Genomic DNA, 27,521 nt, shown 5'->3' on the forward strand with positions numbered 1-27,521 from the left:
AGGATATCGTGGGTACATCTGTCTCCCCATTGATCACAGAGTTGCTTTGACAGCTTTTCTCTCTCGCCACTTTGTGTGGCCTCATGAAATTGGACCTATGACTAAAGAAAGTGAGATTATTTCACAGGGGAGTTCAAGTATTTGGTTAAGGATATAATCTTGCCTGGGCACCCCTGAAAGACCCTCCAAACAGGCACACAACAGTTATTCCAAATTCTTGGAAGAAGTAATTTTTCTCCTTTCTCTATGTAGTCTATAATCAACATTTATTTGTCATGTACTCTGTACCAAGGCATAAAAAAGTGCTTTACGTGCAATGTCATCCTGATCCTTGCAGACAACCCTATGAAGTAGGTACTATTTTTTCTCTAACTACATCTGATGAAAAGGAGAGTGTGTTTGGATTACATTCGGCTACAGCTAATGGAAAAGATGACATGCCTCAGACAGATAAGGGGTTTATTTTCCTCATGCCGTGGATGGGAAAGGGAGGCAGTTCAGGCCTGGTATTGTGGGCTCCAGATGCCATCAACTCTTCATTCCAGCATCTTTAGCATGTACATTTCTTCCTCATGTTTGTTGCCGTGTGGTTACAAGATGGCTGCTCTACCTCTGGTGTTGCATCAGCATTACAGGAAAGAAGAACAGGAGAGGCTAAAGCAGTGGTTCTCACTCGGGAGCAATTCTGTTCCTGGAGGACATTTGGCAATATCTGGAGACATTTTTGGTTGTCACAACTTGGGGAGGGGGTGTTGCTACTGGCATCTAGTATGTAGAAGCCAAAGATGCTGCTAAACATCCTGCAGTCTACAGGACAGCTCCCACGATAAGAATTATCTGACCCCAAACGTCAGCAGTGTTAAGGTTAAGAAACCCTGCACTAAAGGCAGAAAGAACATGCCAGCTGAGTCTGCCCTCTTTTAAAATGAATTGCTAGAAATGAAAAAAGGACTTTATCATATGTAGTTGGCCAGGATCTCTTCCCATAGCCGACTCTAGCTGCAAAGGAAGCTGGGTGATGCAGCTCTTTTTTTTGGGATCATTGTCACCCTGAGCAGAATTGGGGTCTGATAGTAAGGGAAGGAAAGGAGAATGGATATTAGGTAGACAATAGGCAGTATTTGCTTCGGAAAAGTGAAGTACTTTGCCCAAGGTCACAGAGGTATCAAGCCAGTGGCTTGAGCTTCCTTCATTGAAGGAGGAGGTCCAGCTGTCATGTGCAGCCCCTTTCCAGAGGTTTGTGGATAAGAGATGGGGATGCATGCACTGGTTACAGAAAACTCTGGAATTTTTGGTCAGCCACAAGCAACCTAGGAAATATTTCTTGCAGGACGTAATATGCAACATGTTATCTGTTTATACCACTGTTCTCTCAGTGTTTGCAGTAGGACTTACCTTTCCTTCTTGTCCAGGTAACCCGTGGGGTAACTGATTTCAGGCCTCCCTCACTAGTACTTTGCCCTTCTTCAAGCCATCAGACTGTTGGTGCTTCATTTCTCCCATTCTGGAAAAGTTAAAAAGTGATGTGATCACTATTTGCCTTACAGGGTTTATCAGTTAGAGTTCATTCAAGAAAACAAATGCCCTTCTAAGTGTATCAAGCAGGAGGATGTTTAATATGGGGAATTGGAAGTGTATGCAACCATTGGGAGAGCTGGGGAGTGAAGGGCAGAGTATGCCAGTGATCTCTGCTGCCCACATGTGGAAGGGGTCTTCTCAGGAGAATTCCTGGAAGCTGCTGGTAAAGCCCTATATCTGCTGTCTGCAGATGCCCCTGTGCCTGCCCATAGTTACCAATGGCGAATGAATAAATGATGTCTCCTTCTCTTCTAACTTTTGAATCTCCTATGAGTGCTCCTCATCATCAGAGTCTAACCTGGAGCCATGCCCTATGGGATTTTGGGAGATGTAATTCTGAAGCTTCTCAGGGAAGAATGTAGAATGGAGTGGGGTGGAATGATGTGGAATTGACAACAGACTGTCTGGCAGAAGGAGCATTTGAGTTTAAATAGAAGCATACACACACAGCATGTTTTGGGAAGAAGAGCACTTTATTCAGATGTTGGCAATGTTGCTACTAGTATTATTACCTTATTCTATGTGTCCTTGGGAGGTGAATAGGGATTCTTTGTGTATCTGTTCTGGCTCTCTTCAAGTCATGGTGTTGCTAAATAAATAATAAGAAAGGATTCAGTGACCTGTATATATAGTACAGAAGATAATATATTCTGTGAAGCTCCACAAGTGCAGTGGGGGTCCCAGAGCGTGAGGTTTGAAAAACAATGCATAATTCACCAGCATACTCCAGGAAAACTCAGTGTTCAGAAAACAGTTGTGGATGACTCAGCTTGTATATTTCTTTATTTTTTGGAAACTATCTGGAGCTCTTTATTTGCTATAGTTATGCATATGACTTGTGGTGAGCTGATAAAACACAGTGAGGAATTAAATACAATGAGGGGATTAATAGAACAATCTTGGAACAAGGTGACCTATAGACATATGACCTATTGTTTGGTGTTGAGGGGAGAGTTGTAACCTCTGGTTATCTGCTATCTGGGTCACATCAGGCTTTCAGTGTAATTCATGGGATTTTGAAGGCAGAATTTGATCTGTGCTATATTTGAGTCTCTGGAACAGCAAAACCCATTATGACTGTGTCCTATGGCACTTGTAAAATCCTCTCTGAGTCTGGGGTTTCAGGTTTCTGCTGATATTCAATATTTGAATTATCTCAAGGAAGATAAGGAAAATGTACTATCTTACTCTATTTCTTGAGTGAGGAAAATTGAAAGGGACTAAAGGAAAAAACTCGTTACCAAGAGCAGTGTGCAAAGGTCACGGGTTTTGCTTTGCTGGAATAAAACCAATGTGTTTGGGGTTGCCTGGTGTCTTACTTTGGGTCTTCTAGAGGCAAAGCTGAAGATAAGGATTTGTGAGCAAGCGATTTATGATTTATTCAGCAAGTGCTCTCGAGAGAAACCAGCAAGGGAATGGAGGATGCTGCACAGGGAAGGGTGAGAGATAGGTACTGGTGCAGTGTCAGGGAAGTCTGGGCCAGCCTGATCCTGTGGGAACTCTGGAGTACAAATCATACCTCACAGTGTGTCCTGAATTGAGGCAAAAGAGCTGTGCTTTCCTGCTCCTGCTACAGTCAGTCACTGGCTGAGGGCTGCTGGAGGTCGGGAGTGGGGTGGGGATGGGGGCCCAAGGCAGATAACCCGCACAGGAAGTTTTGAGTTCAGGCAAGGTGCTCTAGTGCCCTAGGAGGCCTTCAGAGAGTCTCAGGTGTTGGGTATTAGAAAATAGAAAGAACCTTGATGCTGGGGAGGGTTGTACAGAAGTGATCAGAGGGGTTCCAGGGGATCTGGGCAGGGCCCCAACAATGCACTTACTCTTTGAATAAACTACTCTTTTGTTTTTGTGAAACTCAGAATCTGGGGAGAGGGGAGAGACAGATTTTCACGTGGAATTGTAAAGTTTCTCTAGAGCAAGGGTTGGCAAACTTTTTCTATAAAGGGCCAGGTAGTACATATTTGAGGCTTTGTGGACCACAGGGTTTCTATAACAACTATTCAACTCCACCGTTGTAGCGCAAAAGCAGCCATAGATTACATGTAAATGGTGAGCACGACTGTGTTCCAATAAAACTTTATAAAAACTAATGAGGGGGGAGACGCTAGATTTGGCTCAAGGGCCATAGTTTGCCAGTCCCTGCTGTGGAGGCTCCTTCTGTGTACCTAAGGTGATTTTTTCCTTTATCCATTCCCTATATGCTGCAAAATGCAGGGAATAATTAGTATTTCTATCAAAAGGATGGTTATGATGCATCTTAAATTAGTCTGGACCCCCTACCTCCAATTCTTCTGGCATCCTGGCCATCGCTCACAATGTTGCACGGATAATCTTGGTGAAGGGTGACTCATCTCATGTTACTCCTGCTAAAAATATTTAGTTCTCTCTTATCTATAAAATAAAATAATAGACTCTTTAGCATGGCATTTAGGAATCCCTGTGATCTGGCCTAAGCTGATTTTCCTGCATTGTTTTCTGCTCTTGTGCTTTCTAGTCCAGCTACGGCAAGCTACTCACCCTCTCTCCAAAACGCCCTTTGTTTCCATCTTCCTGTCTTTGCCCTTGCTGTTTACTTGCCTGAAATGTCCTTCCTCTCAGCTCTGCATTTTGAAATCCCAACCATTCTTTAAGACTCAGTTTGGTCACCTTCTCCATTAAGCATTTTCCCCGTGAGGAAATAGTCACTGCTCGGAACTTTGATAACAATATGGTCTGTTTCTATTAAAACCTTTATCTTGTACTATATGGTTATTTGCTACATTCACTATATTTTTAGTATACTGAGGGCAGGGACTAACTTATTTATTTTTTTTGCCCTTCACAGTGGGTGGCATATAGCAGATAGTCACTAAATGGAGTTTTCAGATGAAGGTTGCATTCCTACATCCTGTGATTAATAATGATTTAAGTGCTGAAATTCTGACATCATTTTTCTTTTTCCTTTTCATAGGCAAGAGCTGTTTTGGCAAAAGTTGGCTATCCTGAGTTTATAATGAATGATACTCATGTTAATGAAGACCTCAAGGCAGTAAGTGCTAAATTTACTGTATTTTTTTACTGGCAAGTTTTACTGGCCTTGTGCCTGTCAACTAACCCAAGTCCAAGCAATTAAACCTGGTGGTGCCAGAAAGCACCAACTTGTGATTCATTCCTTGGCTAGACGTGAGCCTCAGTATGCCAGCCGTATCACAAGAGTTAGAAGATTCAAACTACAGGAAGAGTCAGAAAGAATGCATAGCTGAGTTGGTTTCCATAAAGCAAATGGACTTGGACTTGGTCTAGTTTGATCATAAAGGAAAGAATTAAGCAAATTGAGTCTTTTATAATTAGTGGGCATGTTCTAATGATGAATGCATGATGTTTGTTGTTAAACAGTCTTTATGTGCTTCATTCATATTAAATGAGTAGTAATAAATCTGCCTGCTGGGAGTTAACTTCATTAAACTTTATGAGTGTTTTGGCAAATTAAGTGCATATACATTTGACTCTATAATTTATTGTGAGTTGGACTGTATATTTGCAGTAAGTTACTGATGGAGGAACAGTTATATTTCTTTTTTATTCCAATATTTTGGGACATGTATTTTCCAGTAGATATATTCATTATAGGCCTTTCTAATCACAACTGCTGTTATTTCCTTTCCTACAAATAGTTCTGATAAGGAACTTTTCTTCCTCACAAAAACCCCTGTTTTTACCATTCACTAGATTTTCTTGAAAAAGTAGTTTTTTGGAGTTCTTTAAATAACTATGGTTCTGAGGTGTAGCTCTTTCTTGAAATTGTGGCTTCAGAAGTTGCATATCTGAAAGCAATCCTAGCTTTGTAGATGAATATCAAATTTTTACAAGATTATTCAAAAGTGAGAGAAAGCTTTAATTAGAAAGTTTCTCCATTAGACTCCAAGATAAGGCCTTCCAAAGTATTGATCCAGTTGCTATGGAGGAAAATAATTATGCTTCGCTGTATCCTAAAGCTCAGACAGCCTATCTTACTATACATTGTTTTGCTACTGAAAAATCTCACTATTATTATGATAATTAAAAATACTGATACACTTGACGCATTCATGTATATTATCTTTTAAGCCCCACAGTGATCCTGTGAAATAGATACTGTTTATCTCCATTTTGCAGAAAAGGACATAGAGACTCAAAGAAGTTAAGTGATTTCCTCAGTGCCACGCAGAGTGTCAGAGCCAGGACTGAAATCTGGACCCAAGAACCTCTGCCTATAGTCGGAGAAAGGGTTCTGCAGGGTCCTTGTCAGACAGCTGCACTGGACAAACAGGGAAGTGGGTTTGAAGAATTGGGGGGAGCTGCTTTCCCAGAGCTGGTTGGGAAAGGAGAAGAGAAGAGGGGAGGTCATATTCTTAAGTGGTTAAGAGCACAGGCTTTGGAGTGATTCTGCCTCTTCCATTTACTAGTTTGATCCTGTGCAGTTTACTTAATTCCATTTAGCTTCCCTTTGGTTATCCAGGTATGGAGATAATAATAACCAAGGCTTAGTATTGTTGAGGAGATTAAATGAGATTATATAAATGTAAAAGTACCTAGCATAATATGTGGTGCATAAGTAGGTTCCCTATAAATGGTAGCTATTACTTTATGGATCAGTATGAGAACTGTTGCTGCTAAGAAGAGCATCACCAAGGCAGACAGTACCTTAGAGGGAGAGCCTGGATAATTACATGTGATTGACAAATATTCCATGTCAAGGATACAGATGAGAAGGTTGGAGTGGCAGTTCGGTGTAGTAGTTATGAAAATGGACCCTGGAATCAAAGTGCCTGGAGTTAAATCCCCAATCTGCCGTCTACTAGCCATGTGACTTAGGGTGGGTTATGTAACCTCTCTGTGCCTCAGTTTCCTCATATCAAAATGGAGATACTAATAATCCCTCCCTTGTAGGGCTGCTGTGAGGATCAGATAAGTTAACATATTTAAAGTTTTTAGAACTGACCCTGGCACACAGTAAGCATAGTGTAAGTGTTGGTTACAACATCTTCAGTTTGCACTTATGATAGTAGATTATTTTGGTTTGGAAAAGTCATTATGAATGAACTCATGCAGTATCCAGGTGTCTTAAATTGATTTAAAAGACGATACAGAGGGAACAGTCTGAAGCGTTAATCACATAAGATAGCATTCAAGACTCACAATATTTATTTGATCAAGTTTTGTTAACAGTCTGCTGCTGTCTAAAGCGAGTGCCCAAAATTTGAGGATTCACTGAATGCAGTATCTTTTGTGAAAAGAAATCAGATGCCAAACAGGATGCAGTGTTGGGTATGTTTTCTCGTTTCTCCAGGGTCTGAACTGAAGCTGTTAGACACCAAGATCTTTAAGCATTTTTGTGAAGAAATGGCTTTCATCTGACTCATTGCCAAAGTAGACACAATTACACTTAAGAATTTCTAACAGTTTAAAAAACAGATGGTGCAAAACATCCAAACACATGAAATAAAAATACATTTGTGTTCAGAAACTGACAGAGAAAATGAATAAAACTCAACCTGAAAATAGGTAAAAGATGCTTGATATGATATTAATAGTGTCACCAAGGTTAGCAGCAAAATAGCTAAAATATTGCTGGTACACAATGAAACTATGTTTTCAGTTTTGAGAAATATGTGGATAAAGACTCCTATAGGGCCTACGAGAACTTTCTGGTAATACAAACTGTGAGCATGAGAGGCTGTTACAAATGAAAAACAGCTTACTTTATTTGACGCAAGTGAAGATATGATTCATCAGGCACAAACGCAAAGGGAAAGAGGATAGAGATTAGGTAATGGATCAGATGAAGGTCAAGGAGAAAGGTTGAAAACTGAAGTCGAGCTCATGTGGAGATAAGAGCAAATGGAAAAGAACTTAGGGGCAAATGTGAAGAATTAGACACAAATTTTTTTTTTCCCTCTGAGGATGACAAGGTAAACTGAGATATCCAACAAAGTATTTTTGAACAACAGTATTTCTGTAGCCTTTGAAAAGAGCAAGAAGAAAAGAAATGCCCTTTATGTGAAATCCCAGTACCATGCAGGAAAGCATTCTAGTTAGCTTAAAAAGGTAGGCATCAGTCCATTTTCAAATTAGCCTTCTAAAGTGTTCCTTCATTGATCCTTGATGGCGGTAGACTCAAGAGTGAGTTGAATAAATACCCAGGAGTGGAATAGCTGGATCATATGGCAGTTCTATTTTTAATTTTTTTGAGGAAGCTAAGCAAACACATAGATACAGAGAACAGATTGGTGGTCACTAGCAGGGGAGAGGGGGAGGGCGAAAGGGGCACATGTGTACGATGATGGATGTCAACTAGACTTCTTGTGATGAACATGATGTCTATACAGAAGTTGAAATATAATGATGTACACCTGGAATTTATATAGTGTTATAAACCAATGTTACCTCAATAATAAAAAAGAGTGAGTTGCTGCCACTTTTGCAAAGATTTGCTTTATTAGCTGGGAAAACCAAAACTACACTAGATATTTCAAAGAGAGCAGATTTAATACAGGAAATAGGTTGGAAGGCAAAAATTGGGAAGGTAGGAGTAAACCAGAGATAATAACTTCAGAAAGCAGCTACCACCCCTGTGTCTAGGGGAGGAGGTGGTGATATCATCACTTAGGAGAGCAGAGGAGGAACCACCACTCCAGAGCTGGGACTGTGGAGGAGGGACTGAAGATTCTTCCAGAGTCATTGTCAGAAGAAGAAAGAGGAGAGAGAGAGAATGAAAGAGAACAAACACAGCATCCTTTCTCCTCCTGCCACCTGCTTATTTCCCCCAGTGCCTCCTGTTGGCAGGAAACCAACTGGCAGCAGAGCCTGGGAAACATAGTTTTCAGATTCTAAAACCCAGCCTTATAGAACAGTGTTAAAGGGTAGGCATGAAACTGAGAGACAATAGGTAAATAATTGACACCATTAGGCACTTGACTCATTCTTGTGTAAGCCAATGGAGAATTGCAGTAGAGGCTAAAGTCAGAACCACAGCTGGCCTCCATTTACTTAGGAGAATTTCAGAAGAACAGTGTTTCTGTGAGTGATATACACATACATATGTAAACATATAAATATGCACATAGAGATACATAGATATGTGAACCCATATAATATTCTCTGGGGTAGGTCTTGGTCAGCTCTGGCCAGTGGAACACTTGTGTATATATGTGTGTGTGTTTTGTGTGTGTATAAATGACAGAGTCCTACTGCCACTATGCAAGAGTGAGGTGGTATTTAGGTGGGATGCTCTGGAAAAACAGGTTGTTAAAATATTGGAACAGTTCTGTACTATTTATTAAAAAAACAAAACATTGCCCTCAGCTCTGCCAAGTGATCTCTGGCCACCATGGCTCTGGTGAGCCAAGAGTGGCCTGCTAGCCCTCCATAACTCCTACGCACTGACCTCCATCTTGAGTGTTCCACTGGTCAGAGCAGACCAAGACCTCCCCTTGCCCCTAGTAGTAGTGACAGGGCGTCTGGTTCCTGGCTGATGTGCTGGCTGGCATTCCCTCAGAGTCACCCTTATGTGGCTGCTTGTGGGAACTGCATCTTCCACAGTGTACCATACATGCAGGTTGTTAAACATTTTAATCATCACCCCTGTATTTAGGTATGTATATATGTGTACACACATAGTACTTGTGGGCAAAGCCATCTAAACACAGCAATCTTGCATATTAGTTATTTAAATAAGGGAAAGCATAAATATAAAATCTGGATTCCGTTAAGTATTTAGAAAATTCTTTGGGTGCCTAACAAAATCTTTCTTATAGGTATTTGGATATATCTCTGAATATCTTAAATTAGATTTAACTTGAACAAAAAGTGTTCTAGAATCTGTACTTCCTATTGGCTTATGAAGTGTCTTGTCAACATATGCTTACTGATCCTACAGAGAAGTTGATCACATTTCCTTGTTCTGCCCTTATTACGTGTCCCTCACCTTCGGGGAGGAGGGTAATAGCTTTATCCTTCCATTTAGTCTGTGGCATTTGGTGCTTGGCATCCGAGATAGGATTTCCAAGAAGAGAAATTCTAATTCCCCTAAATTTTATGATCTGGACAGCTATTCCTAGGAAATGACAGGAGAGGCTCAATTATTTCCCCAAAGGTCACTCAATTGAAAAGTCAGGAGATGGAATTGATTGAAAGTCATTACCAACTTGACCTAGATTTTCACCACTAATTGAAAGGACAAGAGGCTTTTGATCCAATTATTGTCCCTTGCAGAGTTTAAACTTTTTTTTTGAAGATTACAAGTGGTTTTAAAATATTCCTGGGCATTCATTCTTGTTGCTCTCTCTACAACAAGTGGAACTTTCCCAATGGTTGCTGGGTTTCATAGCTTTTTCTCACTCAAGGGCCTATTGAAATATTTGAAATTATCAAAGTCGTAGCACATGATGGAAAAATTGAGAAATAGAGTAAAGGAACGAGAAAGCACCCATAATATTGGTACTCGAGCATAATAATACATACTTCAGTTTAAGTGTGTTATTTTGTCTTTCTCTCTATTTTTGTATAGCTGTAATTGATGCTTGCATATAATTTTGTATACTGACCTTTATGGTTAACATATTGTTTTATCCTTGTCTTCCATAGCCTTCATTACCATTATTTTAACAGCTGTATGACGTTAAGTAAACTGTACCATGATTTACTTAATCACTGCTTCTCCTTCCACCCATAATTCTTACCTTCTCCTCCTCCTTCTCTGTACTCTTTCTTTTGAGTCACCAGTTTTCTTATTAGGGCCAATGAAGATAACATTGAAGTAGTAGGAGCCTAGTGATTTGGACTGTATGGCTTTGCCAAGTTCCATGATCTCTCTAGCTCTGTTTCCCATCTATCATATGGGAATGACAGTGGCTGGCTCCTCCCTACCCCTAAACACTTAACCTGTCTCACAGGAAAAAGTAAAATTTGTTTCCTATTACCTGTGATTTCCATTAAATAAATGGAATAGTAGATCAATTAAACCTGGCTAAGAAATAGCAAATAGTCTCAGTTTAATAATTAAAACAATTTAAAAATTGTCCTTCTAAGCATAGGTAAGTTGTTGGCAAATTGTAATTACGTGCCTCTGAGTTTTGCTCCCCATGATGATTTTCATGGCTGTGGTAGGAACTTATTTAAAGTATTTTTGGAGTTGGGACTCTTCATTAGGAAATTTTTGCATGGTTTTCCATTTACTGTCTATAGAACAATGTGAATGTCAAGCTTTTTTTTTTTCAAATGGAACAGGAAAGTATCATGATTAGCAAACTCTTCTGAAAGTAACAACTGACATTACACCCCCCCCGCCCAAAAAAAAAACCCTAATACTTTTGAAGGAAATTCCTTTGGAAGAATTTCCCAGAAAGTAATTTGAACTCAAGAACATATCTGAATTTTCTGTCAGTTACAATCATATTCTGAAAGTACTGGCAGAGCTGTCTTCAGAACAAAAGCTGAAAAAGGCTAAAGATTGAACAGTGGATACATCTTTTAACTATATGATTCAGGAATGCATTAGGATGGCTAGTTAAACTTGCTTCCTAGAACAAGGAGCTTGTTCTGGTTCTTCTGAGGCTGAGTATAAATGTCTGTCTTAAAATGCAATCAATTGTAAGATTTCATTTTGTTATGAAGTGTCTCAAACATTGGAAAAGTATATAAAATCACATTTTGAACATCTCTAGCTTTAACAAATATTAAACATATTACCATATTAGCTTTATGCACGCACACACACACTTTTTTGCTTTCTTTTTTTTATTGAGTTCATAATAGTTTACATCATTGTGAAATTTCAGTTGTACATTATTTCTTGACTGTCACCACGTAAGTGCTCCCCTTCACCCCCTATGCTCACTTGCCACCCCCCTTCCCCTGGCAATCACTGAACTGTTTTCTTTGTCCATGTGTTTGTTTATATTCCACATATGAGTGAAATCATACGGTGTTTGTCTTTCTCAGTCTGGCTTATTTTGCTTAGCATAATACCCGCCAGGTCCATCCATGTTGTTGCAAATGGGATGACTTTGTCTTTTTTTAATGGCTGAGTCGTATTCCATTGTATATATATATACCACATCTTCTTTATCCAATCATCAGTCGATGGACACTTGGATTGTTTCCATGTCTTGGCTATTGTGAATAGTGCTGCAATGAACATAGGGATGCATATGTTACTTTGGATTGTTGACTTCAAGTTGTTTGGGTAGATACCCAGTAGTGGGATAGCCGGGTCTTATGGTATTTCTATTTTTAGTTTTTTGAGGAGTCTCCATACTGTTTTCCATAGTGGCTGCATCAGTTTGCATTCCTACCAGCAGTGTATGAGGGTTCCCTTTTCTCCACACTCTCTCCAACATTTGTTATTTTTAGTCTTAGTGATTATAGCCCTTTTAACAGGCATAAGGTGGTATCTTAGTGTAGTTTTGATTTGAATTTCCCTGATGATGGTGACATTGAACATCTTTTCATGTGTTTATTGGCCATCTGTATATCTTCTTTGGAAAAATGTCTGTTCATTTCCTCTGCCCATTTTTTGATCAGGTTGTTTTTTTGTTCAGTTGTGTGAGTTCCTTATATATTATGGAGATTAACCCCTTGTCTGATATATGATTTGCAAATATTTTTTCCCAATTGGTTGGTTGTCTTTTGGTTTTGATCCTAGTTTCTTTTGCCTTGAAGAAGCTCTTTAGTCAGATGAAGTCCCACTTGTTTATTTTTTATTTTGTTTCCCTTGTCTGAGAGGATGTAGTATTTGTAAAGATCCTTTTAAGTTCGATATCAAAGAGTGTATTATCTATATTATCTTCCAGAAGTCTTATGGTTTCAGGACTTATCTTTAAGTTTTTGATCCATTTTGAATCTATTTTTGTGTATGGCATGAGATAATGGTCTACTTTTATTCTTTTGCAAGTGTTTGTCCCGATTTTCCAACACCATTTATTGAAGAGACTGTCTTTTTTCCACTGTATTTTCTTGGCACCTTTGTCGAAGATTAGCTGTCCATAGATGTGCGGTTTTATTTCTGGGCTTTCAGTTCTGTTCCATTGATCTGTGTGCCTGTTTTTGTACCAGTACCACGCTGTTTTGATTACTATGGCTTTGTAGTACATTTTGAAGTCAGAGATTGTGATGCATCTAGCTTTGTTCTTTTTTCTCAGGATTGCTTTAGCTATTTGGGGTCTTTGGTTGCCCCATATGAATTTTAGGATTCTTTGTTCTAGTTCTGTGAAGAATGTCACTGAGATTCTGATAGGTATTGCATTGAATCTGTAGATTGCTTTGGGTAGTATGGACATTTTAACTATGTTTATTCTTCCAATCCGTGTGCATGGACTCTCTTTCCATCTCTTTATTTCTTTCAATAATGTCTTATAGTTTTCATTGTATAAGTCCTTCACCTCCTTACTTAAATTTATTCCTAGGTATTTTATTCCTTTTGTTGTGATTGTAAACGGAATTGTATTCTTGAGTTCTCTTTCTGTAAGTTCGTTATTAGAGTATGGAAATGCAACTGAATTTTTGTAAGTTTATTTTGTACCTTGCAACTTTACTGTAGTTGTTAATTATTTCTAATAGTTTTCCAACAGATTCTTTAGGGTTTTCTATATATAAGATCATGTCGTCAGCAAACAGCGAGAGTTTCACTTCTTCGCTCCCTATTTGGATTCCCTTTATTTCTTTCTCTTGCCTAATTGCTCTGGCCAAAACCTCCAGTACTATGTTGGGTAAGAGTGGTGATACTGGGCATCCTTGTCTTGTTCCTGTTCCACATACACATTTTAAGTGAATAAAACAGATACGTTGGAAATTCTTTGTGGAGTCCCTTGTGTAAACCTAATCCTTCCTAACCCTTGTCCTTCCTCCTTGCTACCTCCTTCCCTAGATATAAACACTATCTTGAATTCAGTATTTATCATTTCGATGCATTTCTTTATGCTTTTGCTACATAGGTATGTCTCCATAAACAACATATAGTAGTTTTACATGTTTTAAAACTTTAAATTCTCTCATACATACAACTTGCCTTATTCATTCAGCATTGCTCTTGAGATTATTTCGTGTTCAAACATACAGATCATTTGTTTAAACTGCTGTATTGTTTTCTCTTATGTGACTATATCACCATTTATTTTTCAGCCACATCCCTAAGAGGATTGAGGGAGGGACAACTTAAAGTCATATCTTTTATAACTTGTTGGCCAAGTAAGAACACCAAGGATGCTAGGAATTGGTACTTTCATTCCTGACTTTAGTTATTTTGTTCCTTTCTTTATATTTTGGGTTGGCCCCCTGGAAAGATTAAGATTAATCATTAGCGAAAGTTACTGTACAGACATAATGAGTACCCACTATATGTTTTGGAAGAGATAAACCTGAGTCAGACATTGGCTGACAAATAGGCCTCTGTCAAGTCTATAACCATCAAGTTGTGTATATATATTCATATCTGTAATATAATGCCTGTGGGTTTCATATACATTCATTTGCTGTATTTTATTTTTTCTTTTAAATGAGTATCATGGTTTAAATTTATAAAAATATTACAGCTAATAAGAATTTGATTACTCTTGCTTATTTGTTTATTCAAATATGTATTTTTCTTGTCTTATTTGCTACAGCAATATGTTAAAACCAAAGCTTTAGAGATCATTAAAAACCATTGCTTTTACCATTACACAGATATTATTTACAACTTCAGGTTAAGTACTGCTAGTTTTCTAAATAGAGTGCCTATAGAATTGAAACTGTTGGCCGTTCTCCTTCCAAAAAAAGAAAAGGAACTCAAGAATCAATTATGTCTGTTTCCCTATTTTAATAGACAACATTGTTCTGAGCCATCAACTTCCTGTTTTCTCCATGCAAACTGTAATCCATGATTTGCCTCTATAATTCCATTAATTTTCAGTGATCAGAGCATTTTTTGAGTATTAATAGATAAATTCTATTAATAATTATTCTAGTAACTATTGTGCTCAGGTTGGAAAATAAGTCTCTGAATTGCTTTCATTTTTTTCCTTCATGAGCAAATGCTGGTTATAGTAAGTTGGATTTTAACATTTGACTAAATCATCATCTATAAGCTAAGTGAGGTTTCCCCTGACTAAACTGAATGTTATTAGAAGAACCTATGTTACAAATAAGTAAAGTCACATTTTAGAAAAGATCACGGACTGGGGAGAAGAGCCAAGATGGCGCTGTGAGTAGTCCTCTTTGTCTCTCGCCCTTCGAGTCTACAATTGTTTGGACACTTATCGCTTGACAAAGGATATCCAGACAGCATCTCAGGACGTCTGAGACACCCACGCGACTATACATCGGAAGGCGGATGGACTTTCCTCCGGGAGGATGTGGAAATAGGTGAAAACTCTCCGACCCCGACGGGCAGCCTAGTACCCACAAGCGGCTTTCTTCCAACGGACGCCCCCAGAGGATCCACACACATCTAGGGCAGGAGCGAGAACACAACAGAGGAGCGACGGTGGAAACAGGTGACCAGAACCCTACCTAAACCCCCTGCAATTACTCCTAAACGCAGAGGGAAACCTTGGAGTTGCACACCTGAGCCCGCGGGGAGAGTCTCTCCCCGCCATTGGCGGGGAGACCCAGCCTGGTGCTCGGGGCGCCCGGAGGGTCCCAGAGAGAGACACGGAGGACACGGAGATCTCCCAGCTGCCGTTGCCCGCCCCGTGGGACTAGGGATTGCCGGAGATCTCGGAGAGGACCGGGGCTGGGGGAATTTTCAAAGGCCGGTTCTGCGACCCAGAGGGGAAGCGCCGGACCTCCGCCAGGCAGCAGACAAAACTCTCTGTCTGCCATTAGCAGAGGGGCCACGCCCAGCATTCAGGGCTCCCGGCAGAGGCCCGGAGAGAAGCCCTGAGGGCGGGGCGACCCCCAGCTGCCGTTGCCCGCCCCGTGGGGCTAGGGATTGCTGGAGATCTCGGAGAGGACCTGGGCGGGGGGAACTTTCAAAGGCCGGTCCGGCGACCCGGAGGGGAAGCGCCGGACCTCCGCCAGGCAGCAGACAAAACTCTCTGTCTGCCATTAGCAGAGGGGCCACGCCCAGCATTCAGGGCTCCCGGCAGAGGCCCGGAGAGAAGCCCTGAGGGCGGGGCGACCCCCAGCTGCCATTGCCCGCCCCGTGGGGCTAGGGATTGCCGGAGATCTCGGAGAGGACCTGGGCGGGGGGAACTTTCAAAGGCCGGTCTGGCGACCCGGAGGGGAAGCGCCGGACCTCTGCCAGGCAGCAGACAAAACTCTCTGTCTGCCATTAGCAGAGGGGCCACGCCCAGCATTCAGGGCTCCCGGCAGAGGCCCGGAGAGAAGCCCTGAGGGCGGGGCGACCCCCAGCTGCCGTTGCCCACCCCGTGAGGCTAGGGATTGCCGGAGATCTCAGAGAGGACTGGGGCTGGAGAGAGTTCCAGAGACCCAGCTTAGTAGCCTAGGGGGAAACCCTACAGGCTCACAGCAGCCTTAGGGAAAGCCTCTGCACAGCACCAGTAGAAGGCACCCAGCCGCCAGCCACAAGGCTGGAAGACCCCAGGGCAAAAGCAGCATAGCTAGGTGTACCAACCACAGACTGTAGAAGATGCCAATAGCTCTCCTGCGACCCATAGAGGACAAGTGAGATTTGGTGGGTGCCGACAGCAACGGAGCGACAAATATAAGTGATCCCACCCCTGGCCGCTGGAAAAGCCCATAACACCGTTGCAGACCCCAAGGAGAGAGCACATCTAGGTGGGCTGCAACAGTAGGCACCTGCAGCCTGAAGCCCCCCTGTGACGGCCCCCACGGCAGAGGAGGGAATCCAAAGGGCCACTGTGGCTACGAAGAGGGGCCCAGGCCCAGGTAGCAACTACGGACAGGGTTCCTGGTTGGTGAAATATAAACAGCTGCTCCTCCCACCGCAGCAGCTGAAACAAGTGAAAGGAGCAACTAAACTCTATCTCCATGCGGAGGCACAAATCAACAACATCAAGCAATATGAAAAAATACATTAAATCTCCAGAACAGAAAGAAAGCAACAAATACACAGAAAACAATCCCAAAGAAAATGAGATATATAACCTAAATGACGATGACTTCAAAACAGCCATCATTAAGATTCTCAATGAGTTAAGAGAGAATTCTGACCGACAACTCAATGAGTTCAGGAGCTATGTCACAAAAGAGTTTGATACGATAAAGAAGAACCAAACAGAAATATTGGAAATGAAGAACACAATAGAGGAGATTAAGAAAAATCTAGATGCTCTGAACAGTAGGGCCGATAATATGGAGGAAAGAATTAGCAATTTGGAAGATGGCAATATAGAATTGTTGCAGGCAGAGGAGGAGAGAGAAGCAAGACTTAAAAGAAATGAAGAAACTCTCCGAGAATTATCAGACACAATTAGGAGATGCAACGTAAGGATTATAGGTATACCAGAGGGAGAAGAGAAGGAGAAAGGGGCAGAAAACCTATTCAAAGAAATAATGGCTGAGAACTTCCCAAATCTGGTGAGGGAGATGGATCTTCAGGTGACAGAAGCCAATAGATCTCCAAACTTTATCAACGCAAGAAGACCAACTCCACGGCATATAGTAGTGAAGCTAGCAAAAGTCAACGACAAGGAGAAAATACTAAGGACAGCCAGGCAAAAGAAACTAACCTACAAAGGAACCCCCATCAGGCTATCAGCAGATTTCTCAGCAGAAACTTTACAGGCTAGAAGAGAGTGGAATGATATATTCAAAAATTTGAAGGACAAAAATCTACAGCCGAGAATTCTCTACCCAGCGAAAATATCCTTCAAATACGATGGAGAAATAAAAACCTTCCCAGATAAACAAAAATTAAGGGAGTTCATTGCCACAAAACCTCCTCTTCAGGAAATCCTCAGGAAAACCCTCATTCCTGAAAAATCCAAAAAAGGAAAGGGGCTACAAAACCAAGAGCAGAGGAGATAAGTAGAAGGACAACAACAGAGAGTAGCAGCTCTACATCAGAACAGATTAAACCATGGGACAAGAAACAAAGGAAACTGAAGAAAACCGGAAAACAAGACACAAAATGGGAGTGGTAGGCCCCCACGTCTCAATAATCACTCTAAATGTAAATGGATTGAACTCCCCAATCAAAAGACACAGAGTGGCAGGATGGATCAAAGAACAAGATCCAACAATATGCTGCCTCCAGGAAACACACCTCAGCCCCAAAGACAAACACAGACTCAGAGTGAAGGGATGGAGAACAATACTCCAAGCTAATAATGAACAAAAGAAAGCAGGTGTCGCTATACTAATATCAGACAAGGTAGATTTCAAAGCAAAACAGATAAAGAAAGATAAAGAGGGACAGTATATAATGATAAAAGTGACTCTCCACCAAGAAGACATAACACTTATAAATATATACGCACCCAACACAGGAGCACCAAAATTTGTAAAGCAACTCTTAATAGAACTAAAAGAAGACATCAACAACAATACAATAATAGTAGGGGACCTCAACACACCATTAACACCAATGGACAGAACATCCAGACAGAAAATCAACAAGGAAATAATAGAATTAAATGAAAAATTAGACCAGATGGACTTAATAGATATATATAGAACACTTCATCCAAAAACAGCAGGTTACACATTCTTCTCAAGTGCACATGGAACATTCTCAAGGATTGACCATATTTTGGGAACCAAAGCAAACATCAATAAATACAAGAGAGTTGAAATAATATCAAGCATCTTTTCTGATCATAACGCTATTAAACTAGAAATCAACTACAAGAAAAAAGCAGAGAAAGGTGCAAAAATGTGGAGACTAAACAACACGCTTCTCAACAAACAATGGATCATTGAAGAAATTAAAGAAGAAATCAAATATTATCTGGAGACAAATGAAAATGAGAACACGACATACCAAATCATTTGGGATGCAGCAAAAGCAGTCCTAAGAGGGAAATTCATCGCAATACAGGCTCACCTCACTAAACAAGAAAAAGCTCACGTAAGCAACCTCAAACGACACCTAACGGAACTAGAAAAAGAAGAACAAACAAAGCCCAGAGTCAGTAGAAGGAGGGAAATAATAAAAATAAGAGCAGAAATAAACGATATTGAAACAAAAAAGACAATAGAAAGGATCAATGAAACAAAGAGTTGGTTCTTCGAAAGAATTAACAAAATTGACAAACCCCTAGCCAGACTCACCAAGAAAAGAAGAGAGAAAGCGCAAATTAATAAAATCAGGAATGACAGAGGAGAAATCACAACAGATACCAATGAAATACAAGAGATCATAAGAGAATACTATGAAAAACTATATGCCAACAAATTGAACAACTTGGAAGAAATGGACAAATTCCTAGACTCCTACAATCTCCCCAAACTGAATCAGGAAGAAATGGAGAATCTGAATAGACCAATCACAAGTAAGGAAATAGAAACGGTAATCAAAAACCTCCCCAAAAACAAGAGTCCAGGACCAGACGGCTTCTCTGGAGAATTCTACCAAACATTTAACGAAGACTTAATACCTATTCTCCTCAAACTGTTCCAGAAAATTGAGAAAGATGGAGAAGTCCCTAACACATTCTATGAAGCCAACATCACTCTGATCCCCAAACCTGACAAGGACAACACAAAGAAGGAGAACTACAGGCCGATATCACTGATGAACATAGATGCAAAAATCCTCAACAAAATTTTGGCAAACCGATTACAGCAATACATCAAAAAGATTATACACCATGATCAAGTGGGATTTATACCAGGGACACAGGGATGGTTCAACATCCGCAAGTCAATCAACGTGATACACTACATCAACAAAATGAAAAACAAAAACCACATGATCATCTCAATAGACGCAGAGAAAGCATTCGACAAGATCCAACACCCATTTATGATAAAAAGCCTCAGTAAAATGGGTATAGAAGGAAAGTACCTCAACATAATAAAGGCCATATATGATAGACCCACAGCCAACATCATACTCAATGGACAAAAGCTGAAAGCCATCCCTCTGAGGACAGGAACAAGACAAGGGTGCCCACTTTCACCACTCCTATTCAACATAGTACTGGAGGTGCTGGCCAGAGCAATTCGGCAGGAAAAAAAAATAAAAGGAATCCAAATAGGTAACGAAGAAGTAAAACTCGCGTTGTTTGCAGACGACATGATCTTATACATAGAAAACCCCAAAGAATCCACAGAAAAACTATTAGAAATAATCAACAACTACAGCAAAGTAGCAGGGTATAAAATTAACGTGCATAAATCAGTAGCATTTCTATACACTAACAATAAACTAACAGAAAAAGAACTCAAGAACTCTATCCCATTCACAATCGCAAAGAAAAGAATAAAATACCTTGGGATAAACTTAACCAAGGAAGTGAAGGATCTATACAATGAAAACGACAAGACTTTCTTGAAAGAAATAGGCGATGACATAAAGAGATGGAAAAACATTCCTTGCACATGGATTGGAAGAATAAACATAGTTAAAATGTCCATACTACCTAAAGCAATATACAGATTCAATGCTATCCCAATCAGAATCCCAAGAACATTCTTCACAGAAATTGAACAAACAATCCTAAAATTCATATGGGGGAACAAAAGACCGCGAATTGCTAAAGCAATCCTGAGCAAGAAAAACAAAGCCGGCGGAATCACAATCCCTGATTTCAAAACATACTACAAAGCTACAGTGATCAAAACAGCATGGTACTGGTACAAAAACAGGTCCACAGATCAATGGAACAGAATTGAAAGCCCAGAGATAAAACCACACATCTATGGACAGCTAATCTTCGACAAAGGAGCAGAGGGCCTACAATGGAGAAAAGAAAGTCTCTTCAACAAATGGTGCTGGGAAAACTGGACAGCCACATGCAAAAGACTGAAAATCGACCATTCTTTTTCACCACACACCAAAATAAACTCAAAATGGATCAAAGACCTAAAGATTAGGCCTGAGACAATAAGTCTTTTGGAAGAGAATATAGGCAGTACACTCTTTGACATCAGTTTCAAAAGAATCTTTTCGGACACTGTAACTCCTCAGTTGAGGGAAACAATAGAAAGAATAAACAAATGGGACTTCATCAGACTAAAGAGCTTCTTCAAGGCAAGGGAAAACAGAATTGAAACAAAAAAACAGCTCACTAATTGGGAAAAAATATTTACAAGCCACTTATCCGACAAAGGGTTAATCTCCATAATATACAAAGAACTCACACTGCTTAACAACAAAAAAACAAACAACCCGATCAAAAAATGGGCAGTGGACATGAACAGACATTTCTCAAAAGAAGATATGAATATAGCCAATAGACACATGAAAAGATGTTCATCATCGCTAATCATCAGGGAAATGCAAATCAAAACTACACTAAGATATCACCTTACCCCCGTTAGATTGGCAAAAACATCCAAAACCAAGAACGACAAATGTTGGAGAGGTTGTGGAGAAAGAGGAACCCTCATACACTGTTGGTGGGAATGCAAACTGGTACAGCCACTATGGAAAACAGTATGGAGATTTCTCAAAAAGTTAAAAATAGAAATACCCTATGACCCAGCCATCCCATTACTGGGTATCTATCCTAAGAACCTGATATCAGATATCTCAAGAGTCCGTTGCACCCCTATGTTCATCGCAGCATTATTTACAATAGCCAAGACGTGGAACCAGCCTACATGCCCAGAAACTGATGATTGGATAAAGAAGATGTGGTATATATACACAATGGAATACTACTCAGCCATAAAAAAAGACAAAATTGGCCCATTCACAACAATGTGGATGGACCTCGAGGGCATTATGTTAAGCGAAATAAGTCAGTCAGAGAAAGACGAAGTCTATATGACTCCACTCATAGGTGGAAATTAGTATATTGAGAAGGAGATCTGATCGGTGGTTACCAGGGAAAAGGGGGGGTGGGGGGAGGGCACGGAGGGGGAAGTGGTGTACCCACAACATGACTAACAAAAATGTACAACTGAAATTTCACAAGCTTGTAATCCATCATAACATTATTAAAAAAGAAAAAAAAAAGAAAAGATCACGGACTCATGTGGGCCAAGAAATTTCAAACCTAGCGTAATATGTTCTATAAAGGTTAAAGTAGATTTTTCAATTATAAAGCAAATGAAATGCATTGTAAATTACTGCAGCTTCTCTTGTTTTCTACTGTGATCCAGAAATGACCATATTGATTTTTGAGCTTTTTATTGTTAAAGAAAATCACTGAGATTAAATTTCATGGCTTTGTGACTACTGGGTTAACCGGTGATGGCTGAGAGATTCTATAAGGAGTGCAGCTTCTCCCTTGGTCTCTCATTTGTGCACTGAAGTCTTTTTTCAGAGCCATCTCTTATCTGCACTTAGAACAATGATGATTGTGGTTTGTTTTATTCAGATCAAGTTTTCAGAATCTGACTACTTTGGCAACGTCCTGCAAACCCGCAAGTATTTAGCACAATCTGATTTCTTCTGGCTGAGAAAAGCTGTTCCAAAAACAGAGTGAGTAAAAAAAAAAAAACATGAAATACATAAATATGTTGGTGGAAAGTGGAGTCTCTTTAGATCAAACTTTGTAATTTCCCTCAAGTCAGAGTAGCTGGCTTGCCAGTTATCTTGGTTTGGCAAAATCTGTGTTATGTTTTGGCAACTCTTATTTCTGATTTTATATGAGTCAGTTCTTCAATCTAATTATGGCCCCCCCCCACTCCTAGCATCAAAACATATCGAAAGAAGGCTTATTAGGATGAAGACATTGAATTCATTTTTAGGTCTAGTTAGGAATATATATATCTATATATATGTAAAACAAATTTCTCTAGAATTTCACACTCAGGTAGAAACTTTTGAAGATCTTAAAAAAGAAAAAACATTTTAAAAATAAAGTATGATTACAAATGTAGAAGTAATTGTATAATTATGAAGCAACTAGGAAATATTTGTTGAGAACTGATAGCTCTATTATTTGCCTCCAATAGCAGTTATGATTTATCCCCCTTCTTCCTAGCTGCCTGTAGGAACTTTCCCTACAGGTAGGAATTTTTCCCTAGGAACTTTTGGGCCAGGGCCAGCCATGATTTCTTTCCCTAGGAAAATGTATATGATGATGATAATGATAGCAGCTAACAATTATTATGTGTTTACAATGTGCCAGGAAGTGCATTACATGTTTTAATTCATTTTATCCTCTCATCAATTCTGTAAGATCTAGGTACTATTTATTAGCCCCATTTTACAAATGAATAAGAGGCTTACAATTGAGAACAACTTCTGCTCAGGTTTAGATTACGTTTTGTTCTGCCTGCTGGTGCTTTTGACTCTGTTCTGCTATAGCCCACTTCTCCAATGTTTTTTCTCTCTGTTCTCCAGATTGGATAATTTCTATTGATCTAACTTCAAATTCACTGATTGTTTTTTCTGCATTCTCAAATTTGCTGTTGACCTGTCTAACAAATTTTTCATTTTGATTATTGTACTTTTCAACTCTAGAATTTCCATCTGGTTGTATTTTATAGTTTCTGTTTCTCTGTTGTGATTCTTTGGTGAGTCATTGTCATCATATTTTTCATTAACTTTTTGACTATAGTTCATTTTAATTTTCTAGTCTACAGTCGTGCACCACATAATGATGTTTTGGTTAACAATGGACCACATGTACACAGTGGTCCCATAAGATTAGTACTGTATAGCCTAGGTGTGTAGTAGACTATACCATGTAGGTTTGTGTAAGTACAATCTATGATGTTCACACAACAACAAAATCGCCTAATGACACATTTCTTGGTATATATCCTCATCCTTAAGTGACAAGTGACTATACTTTATAATGGCTGCTTTTAAGTCTTTGCTAAGTCCAACATCTGGGCTCACCCAGAGTCAGTTTTTATTGATTGCTTTTTTTATTATACTTTTTCTGTGCATAGCATAATTTTTTGTTGTTGTTGAAAATGACATTTTAGATAATATTTTGTAGCAACTGTGGATTCTGGTTTATTTTTTTGAGGCTTTTTTAGAAGTAACTTTCCTAGATTTACACTACAGAATCTGTCTCCCCTATAGTATGTGATCATGGATGTCTCTGAGCATTCTTTTTAATTCTTATTTTTAGTTTTTAGCCTCCCTTCCTAGTGGATATCCCTGTGTCTACATAGCTTAGTACTCAGCTGGGGATCAGGGCAGAGTTTGTGCTTAAACACCTCAAGCCTATAGGGCTTCTGCCCTCTGCCAATTGATCTGTGGGGAGTTGGGGGTGCAACCAGTTCCCAGTCGGCCTTGGGGTTTACTTTCTACTGGGCTCTCTGAGGTCTCCCCTGCACATGTGCCTAATTTCCCAGTTAGCCTGGGATATATGGAGAGCTTATCTCGCCCATCTATGACTCTTTCAGTTCCAGGATCTCCCTTCTAAACTTCTGGCTGGTCCATCACTCTCCCCAGTGGGAACTATAGCTTCAGGCTAGCATAGCTGTGGGTTTTCCTCATTTGTTTTCAACCAAGTTCACCACTTTTAGCTGACAGAGCTGCAGGTTTTCACCCCCACCCCCAACTGAGTCCACCCCCTTTGGCAGCAAAGCTCCTGATTTTGCGGCCAACCTTATCCTGATAAAACTAAGTTCTCACTGACAGAGCTGGGAGGGATGGGAGCAGTCCCAGGCAAGAAGGCCACACACACCTGTTGTACTTACTCCCAAGCTCTAGAAGTTTTTCAAAGTTAAATGTTTTTCAATTTGTTGTTGGTGTTTGATCAGTTCCTAGAGCTCTATAAATGGTTGTTCGTTGGCAGTTTTGTCCAGTTTTTTGCTTGATTTTTATGGAAAGGATTTGTTGACCTTTTCATGTCATTGTGGCTGGAAACCTGGCTTCCAAGGCCCACTTTTTTTTTCCATAGCCCACTTTTTAACCTTGGCTGATATTCTGGTGTCCAGATCTTTGGCTGGCTCTTTTTATGCTCTCTGGGTCTTTTGTTACTCTCCCTTCCAACTCCCTGCTCTGTTCTGGCCTCTAGGAACTCTAGTCCCCATACCCTCCCTTGGTTCGTGATTGCCACCTCTCCGTGGAGCTCTTAGTCATGGGTCCCATTTAGCCATCCCTGCTCTCTGCCCTTCAAACCTTTCTACAACACACACCCACAAAGTTAGTTAAAAGTATTTGACTGTAAGAAGTAGGTCTAAAGCTGAACCACTCCTCTACCCATTCCTGATTCCAATCAAAAGCACCAAGGAAGAAAGCAGAAGGCTTTAGAACATCTTTGGAAATGACAGACAACTGGTTTAAAGCCATCTGCTCCACTGTCTTTGAATCTCTCCTCTCATCACAGTATCTCTCAGTCCATCTCTCCTCTTTCATTCTCAACCTAAATTATTCAATAGAAATTTTAGACTTAGGATTCTAAAACTAGCTTCTCAAATTCAATGACTTCAGCAAATGGTTTCCAATAACCCAGTGAGCATCTGCATATGGTATGGTAGTCACAGATCTATCGAAGTCATCCTGCCCTTTCAGATCTACTTCAGATCAGTTCAAACTCTTCTTTTTGCAGCTTGTGGAAAGTTCAAGGATCTCACCAGTATTTTTGTGAATTTTCAGGGTCTTCTCAGGGACTCCGCCATATTGAAGATGCTGCCAAGTTAATTCTTCAGTTTCAAAATACTGTTATTCATTTGGGTGTGCAGCAAGTCCTGAGTTGCTAATTGAAAACCTCCTAAATGTGTCATCTTTAATCTTATCTTAAAATACTGATGGGCTGTCAGATTCTAATGACCTGGACTATTTCTAATATTTTATTCATGCCTTAGAAAAATGCTGGCTGACTTTGTGGGCTTAGGCAAACTGTGATTTGTGTAGTTTGCTTCTCTGTCAATGAAAACAAATACCTCTCTCACAAGGGCATTAAATTGGTTAATGTTTCTGGAAATGATCTCCAGAAATGAAAATCAGTGCAATGCTAGAAATTCTTGTTTCCTCAGACTGTATGTCTATTTCAGGGAAAGCAATGTTAAGAAATTTAAGGTCCTCATTGCACAGTAAGTGATATGATAGTCCATTTTTTAAAAGAAATTTCGGGCTTGTCCTTTTCAGACATTATAGACAGTTTTAGCCTCATAATGCCCATTGGCTTTAATCGACATCTTTTAGGTTTGAAAATTCATAAGTTAATCGAGTGGGGATGATTCTGGAGTAGCTCCATGACACTAGTTTCCTTTGAACAGCACATCATGATTATAGTTCCACGAAGCCCTGAAATAACATTTTGCTTCTTTGTGAGTATAGGAGATAAATACCCTGTATCTTTCATTCTCATGGAATCCATTTTAGCTGCACTAATGTGCATTAAGAAGTTTCTAACACGATGGGGAATGTCAGCAAGAATGAAATTAATTGGGTGGTCATCCCTGAAGGTACATATTTAGGGGTTGGTTCTCAGAATTGTCATTTCATCAGCTTGCTTAAAAATAGAGGATTTACTTCACTGCTCTGCTTGAATCAAAAGTAATTTCTTTCCCTCGGGATCCCCTTTCTTTGACAGAAATGATTTTAAGCCAGCTTCCCTATTAAGTCACTCTCATTCTACTGTAACCAAACATGTCTGGATTTTCTTTCTCTAGCTTTTGAAAAAATATGTGAAAATACATCGTGTCCATACAAATTATGGTTCTGCCCAGAATTTTTGTTTGCAAAAGCATTATCTATAGTACAGAATGAGAAGGCTTTAATCTACAGATATTAGAAATAAAGCAGTTAATACTCTATGGTTTTTCCATTCCATATTCCCTAAATTATCTTTATGAGTTGATAGGTAAAATGTAAAACTTTAGCCTGATGTATCTCTATTTTACATGGTCCACAGAAATCAGAGTACCAATGTCTTTTCCTTTAGATTATTGTATTTCAGTATTACACTCCTTTTATGTATCCCATTGTCCAGTATAATTTCATCTCCATACTTTTTTGGATTTAAAATTTATATGAGATCTCTTCCTACCTTTTCCACTAAATCCTTCCACAGACACAGACTGCAGGAACACCCTAAGGACATAGTAAGAAGAATTTAAAGCACTTGACTGACATTCTTTGTTTATTCAGGTAGATGTATACATAGCAGTAAATTCATTTAAATAGATTTAGTTATCTTCTGCTCGGCATATACCACTTGGACAATAAGGAACTTAAAATATTTTGGGGAGGTGAGTTGTGCAGGCTCATATGCCTTCAGGGCCCAATCAGTTAACAAATGGTGACCGTTTGTTAATCATACAAGTGTAAATCGTGGGGAGTGGTGAGGACTGTGCAGAACTGGTGATTGGACACCTCATTTAAAGAATTCCAATTCAGTACTTTTTAAAACCATTGTGTTGGGCAAAATGAAACATTTTTTTTTAAAGATTTTATTTTTTTCCTTTTTCTCCCCAAAGCCCCCCGGTACATAGTTGTATATTCTTCGTTGTGGGTCCTTCTAGTTGTGGCATGTGGGACGCCGCCTCAGCTTGGTTTGACGAGCAGTGCCATGTCCGCTCCCAGGACTCGAACCAACGAAACACTGGGCCACCTGCAGCGGAGCGTGTGAACTCAACCACTTGGCCACCGGGCCAGCCCCCAAAATGAAACATTTTTATGGGAAAATTCAACCTATTGGGTAGGACTCAGTATGTGGTCAGCCAACTTTTCAGTGTTTCAGTTATCTACTGTATAACAAGCCACCCTCAAATTTGGAGGATTAAAACAACCATTATTTTTCATTCTCGTCTCTCGTGGCTCTGGTGGTCACTAGGGTAAGCTGGGTGGTTCTCGCTCATGGTCTGTCATGTAGCTGCAGTCAGATTAGTGGTTGGGGCTGGAGTCATGTGCGAGGCTTCCTCTCTGACCTCTAGTGGTTGGTGCTGGCTGTTGGCTGGATTGCCTGCTATGACCTCTCCGTGTGTACTGGGCTGATTAAGCA

The 27,521-nt window shown here is 39.9% G+C and overlaps 1 protein-coding gene across 3 annotated transcripts in view; it reads left to right on the forward strand.

Annotated features, from left to right (window-relative positions):
* The window catches only part of PHEX (phosphate regulating endopeptidase X-linked), a 203,005-nt gene that overhangs the window by 128,455 nt on the left and 47,029 nt on the right, over positions 1 to 27,521 (forward strand). For all 3 annotated transcript variants that reach the window (XM_070502642.1, XM_070502641.1, XM_044764063.2), the window contains 2 exons: positions 4,526 to 4,603; positions 21,987 to 22,090. In XM_070502642.1, the coding sequence (XP_070358743.1) occupies positions 4,526 to 4,603; positions 21,987 to 22,090 (182 nt within the window). The remainder of the gene's footprint in view (positions 1 to 4,525; positions 4,604 to 21,986; positions 22,091 to 27,521) is intronic.

Source organism: Equus asinus, chromosome X (genome assembly GCF_041296235.1).
Source record: "Equus asinus isolate D_3611 breed Donkey chromosome X, EquAss-T2T_v2, whole genome shotgun sequence".
NCBI lineage: Eukaryota > Metazoa > Chordata > Mammalia > Perissodactyla > Equidae > Equus > Equus asinus.